General features: G+C 37.0%; 1 protein-coding gene across 2 annotated transcripts in view; it reads left to right on the top strand.

Moving 5' to 3' along the window:
* PREX2 (phosphatidylinositol-3,4,5-trisphosphate dependent Rac exchange factor 2) overlaps positions 1–15,878 on the top strand; it is a 180,906-nt gene that overhangs the window by 123,499 nt on the left and 41,529 nt on the right. For both annotated transcript variants that reach the window (XM_055799729.1, XM_055799728.1), the window contains 5 exons: positions 2,531–2,572; positions 5,236–5,453; positions 8,192–8,294; positions 10,483–10,626; positions 15,294–15,408. In XM_055799729.1, the coding sequence (XP_055655704.1) occupies positions 2,531–2,572; positions 5,236–5,453; positions 8,192–8,294; positions 10,483–10,626; positions 15,294–15,408 (622 nt within the window). The remainder of the gene's footprint in view (positions 1–2,530; positions 2,573–5,235; positions 5,454–8,191; positions 8,295–10,482; positions 10,627–15,293; positions 15,409–15,878) is intronic.

Raw genomic sequence — 15,878 nt, 5'->3', positions numbered from 1 at the left:
TAACTAAAGAAAAGATGAAAGTTATTTCTTGGAGCGACTGGGCCTACTAAATTGTTAAACTGATAAAGATGAAAATAAGTTGTTGGCACAGGCAGATCTTTAAAGGAGTGCTTGATTTTGGAGCAGGAGAGAGCAGTAGTCAGGGCAGGAATTCAACAGTCACTGAACAGAGAAAGAATAATGTAGGTACAGGGTTGTGGATGTATGTGAGAGATGTAACGTGAGAATCAGAAATCACAAGAGGAAAATCTGAGGGGTGACTTGTGTAGGAACCAGGAAAATCACAAGAGGGATGGAAGGAAAAGTAAAATCAAAACTGGCCAGCATAACAACAGAAAGTTTAAAGAGAACAAAGAGAAGGAGAAATTTCTGTAGCTGTTTTTTCCCAAAGGAAGAAAATGTAAGATTTTTGGTCAAAAGAAGAGATGTTTTAGAGCAAGTCAGTTTCTATTCAGCTAGTTGCATAACTGCATAAGGAAGTGCAGCTGTTTTGCTTGGACAAAAATTTAAAGTTTAAACAGGAAATACTATGGAATTGAGAAAGTTCACATCTATTTTAATTTAAATTAGGAGCCTTTCAGTCATTAAAGGTATAAAAAAAAGTATTTCAATTTAAATCATAAAACATGCAGTGCAAATCTCAGTCTTATTTAAAAAATATTTTCAGATGTAAGAAACAAAATAAAACTAAAATCTAGCATTTACTGGCAAAGATCAGAATATTAGAATAACATGATTTTAAAGAAAAGTACAAAAGAATGTTTAAGAATAAAAGAAGTTAAAGGCATCTTGCATTACAAATTATTTAGTCTAAAGAGAAACTGCTAGGTAGTTATTCCTTGCCATATGCCATGTAGCAAGAAGGGGTGAAAACTTCTGTAGCATTTGGAATTTTTTGAAAACCAAATGGTTGACATCCAGGGTTCACTTCTAACCCCAGATAAATCTCTACTTACATAAATAAACTAAAAATACTCTTTTGCCTATGGGTATGTTTTGAAACGGAGAAGACTTAAAGCAATGATAAAGGAGAGTTGCAATGTCCTGTAATTTTCTCAGAATCAGGAAATCATTGTTTATAGATATGTCAAATGCTTTTGAATTCAGAGATACAACAAACTAATATAAAAAAAGCTGCAAGTAATAGCCTCAGTGTATCTAAATTCTTCAGGTAAATGCTGTATTTCCCTATATTGTATTTTTAGTTACTATGCTATGTTCAGACTCCAAGATGCCAAGTTACTAATCTCTGTAAGTTTTTTTCAAAAGACAGAAGGCTAAGGCAAAGACCTACCACCAGGCAATTTTCAAGAATAACCGGTAATTTTGAGTATTTTAATGCTTGTATTTGAGGTTTCGTGGGCATGCATTTCAGAAGCGTAGGCACTGCCAGTTCTTTTTGCAATGTTTGTACAGCTTGAATGAAGAACAGACTTGAAAGGTTTTCTTTTTTCAGCATAGTCACCTTTGGGGAAGATTGTGGCTTTTCATGGATGTGTGCAAGTACATGCAGAATCCAGATGGTGCTGTTGGTACAGTCAGCTCCAATGTCAGTTCTGTCTTCTGAGTTATATTCAAATTTCAAACATATTAGGTTAGTTTAAGTAGGGGCCAACATGTTCCCAAATTGTCATATTGTCCATATACCCCATAGCAGTTCTGCTGGTCCACTCAGCAGGGCTTGGAATAGGACTGCACAGAAAATTGTGTAAAAAGTCTGGAAAGATGCAAAAGGCAGTTACTGTAGGACAGCTGATGTGCTGGAAGTTTGGCATGCTCTAAGGTTAGGGGAACTTTTTTAATTTGGCTTTTCCTTGCAGTGGTGGTTAACATTTTTATTTGTGTTCTGCTATGTGGTAAAGAGGAAGAATCACTTCCTTAAGCCTGCAAATTTTGAGTAGTTCCCCCCCTCAAAAAAAAGGGGGGGGGGGCAGAAAAAAAGTGTAAAGAGATAAAACCCCAAGTTTTTGGTAGTGTAAATTAATACTTTTTTTTAATCTGTACTTTTTTACTTCATAGACTGTTAAGTGAAAAGAAATGCTTGAAGTAAAATAAAATCCTGAAGGCTGAGAATAAAATGAAATGCTTTTGTATTTTTCCTGGATGCTTTGGTGTACATTAAAATGAAGATAGTTTTAAATTTTGAAGTATGGAACGAGAGAGGAAGAAGAAAAAAGAAAGAATTGGGGTAGCCTAGTAATCAATGAAAACTGGTCTTTTTTAGTTTTAAGACTGGAATTCTTCATATTTGGACTTGCACTGGCCAGCTGCTACGCATGTACTCTGAGAAAGCATCTGCCTCTTCATGTGTTTTTCTCAGTGTTGGTGCTTTTGATTATTATCAATTTTATTAAGTCATTTGTAAAATTAAGTGAAATTGAGACTCATTACTGTTTTGTAGGCATAAATCAGGGTTGCCTACACAAGAAAGTGGAGTTAAGCTGGTATAAAATGAGAAACCATAGATGCATTATTTGTTGGTGAAAACATTTTGAACCGTGACCTCAATATATTTTCTTTTTTCTTTAAGAGGTGAAGGCACGAATACTCTTGGCACTTCTTGAGTATACAGGTAATTTTGCTTCTTTTGGGGGTGGGGGATGTGAATGTAGATGGTTTGAGATATTTTTTTTTTGCTTTTGGACAGAATACTGTGTTTAGAGAAAGGAGAAAAATCTCGGTTATGATAACCTGATAATCAACAACGTTACCGCTGTGTTTACGATGAGGATTCCTGAAGACCACAGCAATTCCAAAGACATTTCTAACAAACATTGCACATTCTATTTTTTTTTTTTAAACGCAAAATGCCTTCTCTGGTCATTTACTTTGGATCTAGGCAAATGAAGTAACTTCTAAATCACTGAATTTGTGCACAGTACTTCTGTTGTCTTTTTTCTTTTGGACTTTTTGCTATCTTTTTTATTTTCTCTTTGTTCCCATCTATTTCCAGACTTACCTTACTATTCTAATGCATACATTTCCTTTTATCGTTTTTTTACAGAATATCTTTTTGTAAGTACCTCCTTTTTGGAAGGGGTCTGATTATTCTATCTATTATTCTGCCATCACCCCATACAGCATACAATTTCAAATACATAAAATAGGCATTGTGTCTGCAAAATATCCATAAATCAGTATTTAGAAAATAATACTTGGAAGAATGGCAGAAGATTCTCTATAGTTTGTAGGTGTGTAAGTGCTCAAGTTAAGCTGTCACCTTTAACTGTAAAAGCTGATTATTTTAACCATCTTGCAACACTATATGAATGCATTATTGTTTCATGGTTTTGTTATGACACAGAACAGCAGTTTTGTAAAGGAAAATATAACATTTCTTTGTTGACAGATTTGCTCCAAATATTACAAAAGCATTTAGTAATTCCTCAGGTGTTTTAAAATAAGAAGTGACCTGAGAAAATACCCCAAACTTTATTTCTTTAAAGCAGTTTTCCCTATTTACATGGTTTCATAAGTTCATAAATTCTATAGTTTATTTTTTTATAACAATCTTTTTGTAAAAAAAGCCCAAAGTGCTCTTGGATGCAGTATCAGATGTTCAAGTAGTATTAAATGAGATTTGGAAATGAGTTGTTGGAGACACAAGGGGGCTGCTTGAGAAGCAGGCGATACTGAGGAAGGCACTGAAAGTCAGCTGCTGTTAGGCAAACAGAGATAAAATTGAGCAAAGAGAGGAGAGAGAATGTGTGTTGGGCTCAAATCCCTGAGTGCTGCTGTGACATTGGAAAGTTTCTGACCATGGAGAAGCCAGTGGGATTTTTTTAAGCTGGAGATGGATGGAGTTTTTAAAGATGAAAATTCTGTCTGTACTGGATTCTGCCTAACTTGAGAGATCAGAGAGAGAGAGAGGTTAATTTTAATAATAATTAAAAAAAACAATGAGTCATAGTGCAAAAGCACTAGTAATTAGACTGTTTATAGAAAATATACCTGAAGTTCTAAGAGGCTGGCAAATGGAATCAAAATGATAGTAAAAGAGTGGTCAGTATTATCAACAATCAAGGAAAAGACTGAAGAACTCAGAAGGGAAACAGGCAGAATGGAGTTACTTTGAGAAATACTTGGAGTCCAAGAAAAGCATATTTTTATGGCCAGTATTAATTTTGTGAATACAGAATTATTTCTGCAGACTTATCCAGTCATCTAAAATTTTGCCAGCTTCACAGAGAAAGTGGAAAAGGAGCTAAGCCTCTTAAAGGCAAAGGAATCTGAAAGCGAGGACAAAGATTTTAGGCTTTGGAAAGACTTCGGTATCACCTATCTTCTCCTCTTGTTCTGAGAAAGATTAAGTCTACCTGTACCATTTGTGATTGATGTTTGCCTAAAAGCTCATAGTGATAAAAATACTTGAAGACCTTCAGAAAAGAGAAGGAGAAAACACTGAATATTTATTACCACAATTTTGTGCTTTATTGAGAACATGTTTCCCTTTCTAACTCTCTTGACCTTTAGCTAATCTAATGTCTGTGCCATCTAGAATAAATTGGTAGGTTAGCTAGTCCCTAATTTAAATCATCTGCTAATAGTTCCATAGACTTCTACATAGGGACCTGTCCTGGACTCTCCTGATGCCAGAAATCTCTGCTGCTTACTGGATATGTGGTGCTGATCTGTGCTTATTTTATAGATTGCATATTCATATATATATTGTATTTGGTTAGATTGTGTTCTGATAGTAACACTCCTATACTCCCTGCCTGCGCTTTACAGCAGTCAGTCTTCATCTGCCCTACCCGGCTGGTAGCTGTGGAGTTGACCAGATGATGCAGTGATACTAAGAGCTTCTGACCCTCCTTGCTTTCCTGTGGAAAGGGAATGTTTTTGTGCCCAGCTGGTTCTCACATTGCAGCAGAGATCTGACTCACATCCATCACCTTGTAACATCGAAAGTACATAGAATTGATGGCATGGATATTAAAATCAACAAGATAAACATACATTGTTTATGAAGATCTACTTTAAATTCCAGATTTTAAAATACATTTCTATATAATTTTAGAATTATAAAATAATCTTTTTATGTGGTAAGTGGCAGGTTTGGTTATGGAGTGCTATTTACTGGGAGTGACATAAGGCTGTAAACTTGTAATTTACTTTAAATTAAAATGACTTGGTTTTTAGACAAAAAGGAAAATTCTGGTTTGGTTCCTTTGCTGCTAATTAATCTCCTGCTCCATTTTTTCTTTTCCTCTTTTGGATTTTACCCATCCACAGATAGTGAGATACAACTGAGGCGCGACATGGTCTTCTGTCAGAGCCTAGTGGCCACAGTCTGTGCCTTTTCAGAGCAACTAATGGTGGCCTTAAATCAGATGTTTGACAACAACAAAGAGTATGAAATGGAGACAGTGGAGGCCAGCAGAAGGTGGTTGGAACAGATAGCCAGTGCAGGTCTTCTCCTTCATTTCCAGTCCCTGCTCTCACCTAACCTGGTAAGACTTCTCATGTGGCATGCTTGGTTACAGCCTGTGTTTGTTCCCTGAACCAGGGGTGCTGTTGAAGTGTCTCAGTTAAAAATTATTTTTGGTGTCCTTTGGGCTTAGGTTGTTACTTAATTAGCTGCTATTTGGAAAATTCACTGTTTAGATAATTACAGATATGGGAAATGTTTGTTTGTGATATGGGAAATATGTTTTCCACAAAGACAGTATTATGTTTGTTTTGAGTCAGCAGATAGTTTTACCCCTGACTCCCCACTGCTCTTGTAGCTGTTCCCTGGGAGTCAATGTAGCATTAAGTGATAATCAGAACTTCAGTTTGCAATATGCAGTAATGCAAGATAAATAAAATAGCTAGTCTGGATAACTGTATGATACACCACTCCCACCCCCTACCAAAGCAATAAGTCTGTAGTAGCTGAAGGACAAGACAAGCTAGTCTGTTTTGCTCCTGTCAGGGCAAATCCTCATAGCCTGTCAGGGTAGCTGGAAATCTGCTGTTTCTTCACAAGGCATGGCAAAGAGCCGTGGCTTAAACAATTAGAAGGGACATGGCTTTGCAGTCCCCTAATCACCAGTTATCCAAAGTGCTCCTTCAGCTATTTAAGCTGCTTCTCACTAGAATTAGAACTAGACTAGTTCTTGCTAACCTGAAGAACTGTGACGCAGTCTGCATGGTCTGAATTGTGGCAGTCTTCTCAACCTCTGGAATGGCTCACTGAAAATAACTGATTTGGTACATCCGACTATATAAAAGTCCATGCAAATAACAGATGATGTTCCTCGTATCAAAGGTCTTTTTTATCAAAGATCTTATTTCCTTGCCTTGTCTATCTCGCCAGCAAATTGCTGGCAAGCTAACCTGATAAACTTTAGAAGCAGAAGAGATCAATAAAAGTAAAGGTATTTCTAAATCACAATCATAGTGTTAGTCTATGGTATTGTTGGAGAGCATTTACTTGAGCTATTGTGAGCAACTACCTCATAGGTAGCTGAGGTACCTGCATGGGTTTGCGTGGGACAGGGCATGTCAGGACAAGGTGTGTGGCTTAAAAAAGGGTAAAGTCGGTGCCTGGGAGAAACAGGACTCTATATCTGCATGAGGAGTATGTGAAGAAAGCATGGTCAGGGGAGCTCAGGCTTGTGTCTTGAGTCTTGCATGCTTTTTAGCACCATGCAGCACCAACATGTCCTGGTGCTGGAGTCCTTGAAGTTCATTAGGTGCCTGTCGGTGTTTTTCCATGTATTTGGTTGTCATATTCTCACAAAATAACTGTTGTCTTTACAGCACTGAATACTTCTGTTTTTTCATTCAAGATTGTAGAGATTTCCTTTGTAGTGAAAATGTGTGCTACTTGGCTATTTTCATGTAATCAGATACCAGCAGTACACATTGTCATATTGAAAATGAAACTGTTCAGACTCTTCTAACTGTTCTTAACCAAGGGGAAAGTATTTAAAGACAACTTTTTCAATACCTTCTCAGCACTGTTTTGCTTACAAATGATCCGTGTTATTTTAAATAAGGGTATTTGAAGGAAATTACACTCATTATGGCCAGAGTTCAGTAAAGAATGAGCAGTTGTGCAAAGATTTCCCATGTCACTGAATGGTTTTCAAACTGTTCTGCTGATAAACTGCTCTGTCCATAGGGACTTCATAAATGGAACCAGGAGACAAAATACTTCTAGCAGCTTTGCTTTTTCATAAATTCAAGGGGGAATGCTATTTCACTGTGTAGATCAGGGAAAGTCATAGTTTTGGTTGTTTTTGGTTTTTTTCTTTTTGCTTTCTATAATTCAGTAAGCTATAGCTTATTCTTATTTTATAGGCAGCTAGTTTTATTATTCTTTGCCTTCGTACTTTTTCAGTTCTTAGAAGAAAAATACATGCCTCGGATTTCCATTTGGCTCTTGCTTAAGGTGCTAGGGGAGAGCTGTATAAAGAATAGAATTACTTTAAGTGATTATTGATGTCTGCTATAATTGCTCTGCATATTTAACTCAAGGTAACCATAGTTGTAGGTTATGATTTTCCTTTTTAAAGGTTCAGTGAAGTGTCCTGAGAAATTAGTAGTCTACTTCCTGAAGCTTTTTTTGTAAATTAGTCTGGATCTGTTTAGGTATCTCTTCAGCTCAGGAGTACACAGAGTGACGCATAGGTGCAAATCAGAATACTGGCATATCTATTTGTACCTAGAGTTTTGTAGGTCAAGGTGCAAATCGCTCTGAGCTACTGGTTCAATTATTGGTGCTTAGAGTGGACATGATGAACTCTCATCTATTGTTTATAAATGAAAGGCTAAAGTTACAGTGTTTTTTAAAGAAAGTTGCTAAAAGAAAAGAGTTTTGGTTTTCACATTTCCACTGTTAATTTACAAGCTAGACCTGGTGTCAGGACAAGCTGTTGAAGTCTGGTATCTTACATAAAGAATAATTACAGTATTATTTGATTAAAATCTATAAGAAGTAATGGTAGCTATAAATTACCTATTAATTTACTCTGTGAAACTTAACATTCAGTTTAATAATTTTGGACTAGTAATAAACGGGAAGGTGCTGATAGATAATGTAAATATCTTTGTTTCTAGGAGTTAATTAGGTTATACACTCCATCAGTGAAATATTGTGCAACAATCTGTAGTTACTTTTATGTCCTGCTCTCATATTATTTCTGGTAGGAAAAACATCTGGCTGAAATGACCATTTCACTTTTTCTTTTGCCTTTTTTAGGCTGATGAGCAAGCCATGTTAGAAGATACATTGGTTGCACTTTTTGACTTGGAAAAAGTTACTTTTTACTTCAGACAGTCAGAGCCAGAACCACTAGTTGCAAGTAAGTAATTATAATTAGTATCTGGCTTTTACTGTTTTTCTGTATTTGTAATGTTTTTTTTCCCCTAGAACATTACCTCCCGCAGGGAGTATTATATAACTTGGATTATGGAGAATTGGTAGATCTGGTAGCTCTCCTAATATTCCTAGACATCCTGAAATACAGCTATCAGTGACAATGCAGAATCATTATCTGGCCATGTCAGTAATCTTGGGGCAAAACTGTTTGCGTAACCGAATTTTCCACTTGGAGTATGTGACTGCATCAGGAAAGTCCCTGTAAGATCTAGTTGTTATTAAAGTCATATGTAAAACAAGTTTGAAGGTCTTAATAGAGGAATGCAACAGAGATGAGATGGAGAAGCATCAAAAACATTTCATTTTGTCATCTGAAGGACAAAGTAGTTCTTGGAACCATTCCTTGAAAGGAGATGGCAAACACAGCTTTAAATTGTGCAAGAAACTTCCTCTGAGACCTGCTGGTGCAGACAGTCAGGGTCCTGAACCCTTCCTCCCAATACTGCTCAACTCACAGGAAGGGACTGTCTTCACAGTCTGCTGTTTGCACCCTTCACTCATTTTCAGCCACTCCTTTATTAATATGTTTTCAGCCAGTAGAGATTTTCCTGCAGTGAACTTTGTTTAGTGAGCAAAAAGCCCTCATTTTTTCCTGTCTCATAACTCCCCTGGGAAGGGAGGAAAGCATGTCTGCTTCACATCAAGCCTTTCTAAAACAATTCCCTTGCTGGATCAAGACCACACATGAGAGAACTTCTGCAATAACCAAAACCAGAAGACACAAGGCTCCTCCACAAAGCTGCCTGCACTCTGAAGAATTCAGTAGTGCAGGACTGGTAGTTAGGTAGGAATCAACCTATATAAGAAAAAGAATATTATATTTCTGTATAATTCAAGAAAAAACCCTATTCGGAGTATCTGTTTTAAAAAGAAGCCCTGCCAAACCAAGTACCAACATGGAACTGGAGTTACAGGAGGGTGGGCTGATGGGAAGGTTAACCCTGTGCCTGTGTCATGAGCATTCACGTTGCTATATCTTCCAGCTGAGGTGTCAGTGCTAAACCACAGATAAATAGAAAGTCTATGTGTTCTAGGATAGTAATAAACTCTGCCTTTCCTTTTGGTTTAAGTGTTGCCACCTGTGTGCCTGACTGTGGTTACAGAAGACAAGGAACTGGCAAATTTGGGTTTTCCATTTAAGATTCTGCACAATCGATAAAAGAAAAAAGTTCTTCTTACTACAAAAAATAGTGAAAAATATTCCTTTGGGATCTCTTCCATATAGGTACAAAGTAATTTATACACAAAGTGTAAAAACTGCATAATAATATGATTATTAATGCAAATCGCTGAATTTTATGATACTTAAACAGGAAATACATATAAAGCTTAAATTGAATTAACTGACTTCCTCTGAGAGATTTAGCTAAATGGACAATTTTTGTCAGCTTTTCCTAATGGTCATTACACGTTAATCATCTGGCATAATACACACAGTGTACGTTGGGGAGTCACTGTAACTGCAAAGTGATACTGCTAGTTGCCCCGAACTCTACACCATTTGATGCATTATGACATTTAGTTTGTTAAAGTGTAATCAAATGTGCTCTTAGAGTTTCATTATATTCTACCATAATACATTTGTTTTCTCAGTTGAGTCCTGATTTTTAATAATAATTTAATGAATATGCTGGTAGCTACTGTATATTCACTTGTGTTCTATCCCACACAAATCTGAGGAGAATCTGACTCTATATATCACACCGATCTTATGCATCATGCTCCTGAGGAAGGCATGTGAAATATGGCTAAAGGTATCCTTCCAATGGTTTCAAACTATGCGCTGTATGTGGATGTTTCTTCAGATTTACAGGGAATACAAGTTGGATGTTGCCAACTACGTGATTTGCTTAGTATTGTTGCTGTCACTGATGGGCTGACGAAGATGACAGTCTTCTGTCATCAAGACTACTTTTCTGTTTGTCTGCTTCTTGATAATGGATAGGCCAAAAGTGACCACAGCAACACTGAATATAATGCAAAGTGCGGCACATACTAGTTTTGTGTCTGCAGTGATTTTTATCTAACCACGTGAATTTTGGGTGCAACAGTTTCTGGAAAAGGATGTGTCATTGCTTTTAATGAAATAGTAACACTGACTGTATTCTTAGATATACCGATCACATATCAAGCAGAAGGAAGCCGGCAGACCCTGAAGGTTTACTTCTACCTTGACAGTTACCATTTTGAACAGCTTCCTCAAAGGCTGAAGAATGGAGGGGGATTTAAAATCCACCCAGTACTTTTTTCACAAGGTAACTTGCATTTTAATTCCCTGCACCCCCTACCCAATTCTTTCACATAATACTTAACTCTCTTTAAAACTCTACTTACTTACCCTGATTTAAATCCTTTATAACTATAAGGGTAGAATGCATATATTTAAATATGTTGTTTATTGTAGGCATTTATTGATATCTTTGAATTAAAATGTGAATTTAAGAAATGCTGAGATTTGTGATAAAAAAATAGAGGCACGGGTATACATTTCTGAATTTATACCTGTTATATGGTTCCAACATCAAAGAATGAATCCTCTTTCACCCATATTGTTTTGTTCTTTGTAGACATTAGTGAAAAACAGTGATACCACGAAACTTGCTTTTAAAACTGTTTTTCTTTCCAAATGCTATATTTTCCTTTTACTTCAGATTTAAGGACTGAATTGTTATCATCTGAGAATTCTGTCTCTTTAAAATGTTATGAAGATTTAAATAATGTTTTCAGGCTTTTGTAGTTATGACACTGCAAATGTTACTGAAGTGATGAATGGTGGTGCATCAGCTCAGGCTGTTCGAAAATTGCAGGCAGCCTGCATTAGCTGCAGTGTCATTACAGTCATCAGGAGCGTGGAGTTTGATTCACTGAAATGGTGAATGCGAGGTACTGATTGCCTTGAGCCGCATTTGATTTCAGAGGGAGCTGAAGGTATTCTGGATCATGTGAAAGGCTTTGAGGGTCTGTGTGGAATAGGCAGAAGTCAGGCATACAAATGAAGGTTTTGAGGAGGTCGCTGCTAGAGGAGGAGGATGTAAAAGGAAATAGCAAACAGTAAGATACGTGAAGAAAAAGCCAAACTTACTGTAAACTTAAAACACAGATTTTTTCGAAAAATAAGATCCCTGAAGTCTGACTTTTAAACAAACTAATAAAGACACACTTCAGTGGATTTCATTTGAACAGATTCATTTTAGTCACAGGGGAAAATGAGAACACTGAGCAGGAAATGCTTTCAGTAGAGCAGAAAAAAAGATATATAAAAGAGAACAGAAAATACCTTGGTTCAGAGGATATCCTGGAAATAGTAAATTTTTTTAGATTTGGAGGGGCAATTCAGTGTGCTATAGAACTTACTTTGCAGAATTCTTTCCCTTTCTGTTTCCAGAAGCCTGAAGTGTTTTAGTTTTAGGATAAGCATCTTCGTAGTCAGCTGAAGGAAAAGGGCAAAGATATTTTAATAATTTTCAGTAATACAAAAGATTTCTTCTTTCTTCATCATACCAAATTTCTTTAATTTTCAAGAATTCCCCTCCACAATAGTCCATTAGGCTCCAAGACAAAGAATTCCTGGATAAGAAGTTAAATCCAAGTGTTTAAATCATTATTTTGAGGGTTTTTTTTCTTCATTAATGAATTAGTTGGGATTTTAGTTTTTACTTCTTTCCTGTGAGGTTTGGCTGAGTTGCCATCAAAGTAACTCAGTAGATCTCCAACTTTAATTGAAATTTATTAGCTACAAATGTAGAAATCGTCTGTAAGTTCCTCTGTGAAGTGAATTCTTGCTTCCCAAGCTTAACAGAACTAAGCTGTTTCCTGCCTGAAATACAATAGATTATGATGTTTTCAAATGGAACATTTGCAAAATCATGGGTTTGGAATATTTTACCCAAGGCATAAGTCAGTACACGTCTATCTCTGTGTTGCTCCATTCTGTGTTGTTTAACTCCATGCCTAAAATTACGAGTCTATATATTTGCAGGATTGGCACTGTAGACATTTTTAAAAGTTTTTAAATGTTTACCCAGGCTATATTATTTATCCCTCCCCATATATAACAGTTTTGTGCAACCATACACTTAAGTGTATACATTCAAATGGATCCTGATTTGCAGGACTGGAGTCTGAGAATATTGAGGTATTGCTCTTGGCACTCAGATTTCTCTATTTCCTGCATTAGAATTGAGATCTCAGTAATAAATAAGCTTAATTTAAAGACGTTTTATTTAAAATTGCTACTTAGTCTCAATTATGTAGCGGTTTTACATTTTTTAGTTTTTCATAGAATCCTAGAAAAATTCAGATTGGAAGGGACCTCAAGAAGTCTCTAGTCCAACCTTCTGCTCATAACAGCATCAACTGTGACATTAGATCAGGTTGCTCAGGTGTTTATCAAGTAGGATCTTGAAAACACTGAAGGACAGAAACTGCACAACCTTTTGGGTGACCTGTTCCACTATTTGACTGCCCTAATGGTGAAAAAGTGTTTTCTTTCTATCCAGTTGAAGCATCTCTTGTTTCAATTTATGTCCATTGCAGCTTGTCCCATCAGCATTGTGAAGCGTCTGGTTCTGTCTTCTTGTTGACCTCCTGGTAGCTAATGGCATTTGACTAGTAGATCCCAGCCAAAGCCATCACTTGTACAGGCTGTGCAAACTCAGGTCCCTCAGTATCTCCTCACAGATTGTGTCCTCAAGCCTATGACCATCTTGTTTGCCCTCTGCTCAACTCTTTCCAGTTGATCAACAGCTTTTGTGTACTGTGGGACCCAAAACTAGACACAGTATTCAAGATGCTATCTAATGAGTGTTGAGTGAAGTAAGGACAAGCACTTTTTTTAGTGTACTGGCCATGCTTATGTGAATTCAGTTTAGGATGCTTTTGGTTTTCTTGGTTGCCAGAGAACACTGCATGTTCAGCTTGCTGTCTAACATGGCCCCAAAGCCCTTCTCAGCAGAGCTGTTCTTCAGGCTCTGCCTTTCCAGGTGCAGGACTTGACATTTTTTCTTGTTCTGTTTCATAAGGTTCCTGCTGGCCCATTCTTTCAGCCTTTCTGGATCCCTCTCTGGGTGTCCTTGTACTTGAGTATATCCTCTGCTTCTCCCATTTTGGGATTAGCTGCAGACTTGACTTACCCTCCTCCATGTCAGTGATAAAGATGTTGAATAATATAGATCCCTGTTATATTCTGCTTGTAACGGGGCCCTAGGTACACCATGTCCCATTTGCTACAACCCTTTGAGCCTACTCACCCTTCCCATTTTTTTTTCCTATTCAGACCATAATGGACCAAGTTGGATTCAAGAATACCATTGAAGACATGTTTGTAAGGAAAGCATCCTTACAAAAGAGCTTTCTAATATATTAGGTAGAAAAATGTTAAACCCCTCAGAAAGGAGAGAGTCAAAGCACACACTGGGATTCTCTGCCAGCACCTGTGAGCATGTCCCCCACAGTGCCTGTACAGGCAGAACTATGTGCTCCAGCCAGTCCCGACAGATGACTTGAGTTTCCCGGTTGGGAATCTAATTGAATAAAAACAACTTTATGCCATTAAAATAAGCTGGATGGGTTATCAACTGTGTTTGCACTAACATGCTATTATAAATGGAGTACAGCGGATATTTTTGTGGGGGCTTTCTGGTGTGACTTAGCACCAAGGAAGTTAAGAAGCAAGTCTGACTGTTGAAATTTAATATTTTTTGCACAGAAGTAGAATTACAAACTCTGAAAGCACAGAAGGGGAGTGCAATTTGCATGTTCTTTCACAATGAATGAATTATTTATTAACTGTTCATATTAAGCAGTACAAGCAGAATTAATATTCTGTGTGCAGCTGAAGCTGTAAGACAGCAGCATGTTTCCATCAGAACTCTGCTTATTGCTTGCATTTTCTAATAGGGTGATGAATTCTTAGAATATGTAGGGATCATTAAAGTGGCAATGTTCCTAATTGTAAAATCTTTAATACTTCTCCCCAAAAAAAACAAGAGGAGAGGCTGTGTTCTGTGTTGTAATAAGGTTAACCTCTTAACATGAAGATCTTGATTTTTTCAGTCTGAATTTTCTTGAGAACCTTTCAAACACTTACTTTGACTTGGCTAAAGAAAAGGTTAAACTTTTCTTTTTTTTCTTTCTTTTTTTTTGAAAAACTACTGCTAGGAAGAGCATCCCAAAATGGAGTGGTAGTGTGTTCATTTTTTCCTCCTTTTAATTTCTGTGCAATGATCATATGAAAAGGATCGTATGAAAATACAATCCTTCCTTTACTGGGAGTCTTTGTTTAGTTCCTGAGTTCTTGTTGCAATATTCATCCTTGCTTTGGTGAAGTGAATACAGCAAGAGTAGTCAAAATCAAGTATTTGACTTCAGAAACTTACCAACTTACCTGATCCCTGAAAAGGAGCTTATAGGGCATTTTTAGAGATCCAGAGAAGTTTGCTTTACTTGGACTGGAAGGAAGCATTCACATTATCTGTGGGAATAACCAGAGGTTCCAGTGCTCCACATCTCCCAAAACTGGGCTTCCAAAGTTGTTAGGTCTCTCTGTGAAAGTAGCTGGTATGTTAATCCCTTTCCTCTACCCCAGCTCATTCTACAGTTTTCTTCCAGGATATATCAGAACTAAAACCCACATTTGCATTCACAGAGCAGAAGTACTTTAATTAGAGAAACAGAACTCAAACTATGGCTCTCCTTTATATTTTACACAGGGCAAGAAATATGTTTTTTCTTGTAAATGAAACCTTAAAGTGGTCTGTATGAATTTGATGACATACAGAAACAGCTCAGCAATCCACAGTGGGGTCACTGCCTCAAGGTTAAAAAATAATTCACCCGTGTGCGAACAAAGCTACGAAGAAGGTGAATGCTAAATATTTAATACTGATTTTTTTCTTCTACATTCTCCTTTCTCTTTTCACAGCATTGGAGAGCATGGAAGGATATTATTACAGAGACAGTGTATCAGTAGAAGAATTTCAAGCTCAGATTAATGCAGCCTCACTAGAAAAAGTCAAGCAGTATAACCAGAAACTACGGTGGGTAATAAACCAACATTCCTGAGATTGGTTTACCAAGTTCGGCTTCTCAGTTCAGTTTCTATGACACATCTTTAAACTTAAGTGTGTTGTATGGTGGGGTTTTTTTGGTGCATGATTGAATAAGATCCAAGACTCATGGTTCTGACTTTTTAATTTCTGCACTGTTAAGTTACTTGTTAAAAATTTGTTTCGCCGTGAAAGCTATAGCTGTAGTTGCCTCCAGGTTGTTGGACTAACGCATATAGAAAAGGAAATATCTACGTGATCACAAATGGAGTATGAATACTGCTAAACATTATGATCTGATTTTGCAGACCGTATTTATCTAATTTCTACAGAATAGGACTTAAAAATAGTGTTGTTTCCTCAAAGCTATGCATCTTCCTCCCCGCTCCCCCTCATACTAACGGGAATATAAACATATTTGGATACTTGCATCAGCTTCAGGTACGAGTTACAGAGTGCAT

Source organism: Falco peregrinus, chromosome 3 (assembly GCF_023634155.1).
Source record: "Falco peregrinus isolate bFalPer1 chromosome 3, bFalPer1.pri, whole genome shotgun sequence".
NCBI classification, from domain to species: domain Eukaryota; kingdom Metazoa; phylum Chordata; class Aves; order Falconiformes; family Falconidae; genus Falco; species Falco peregrinus.
This window is presented reverse-complemented; position numbering and strand designations above follow the sequence as displayed.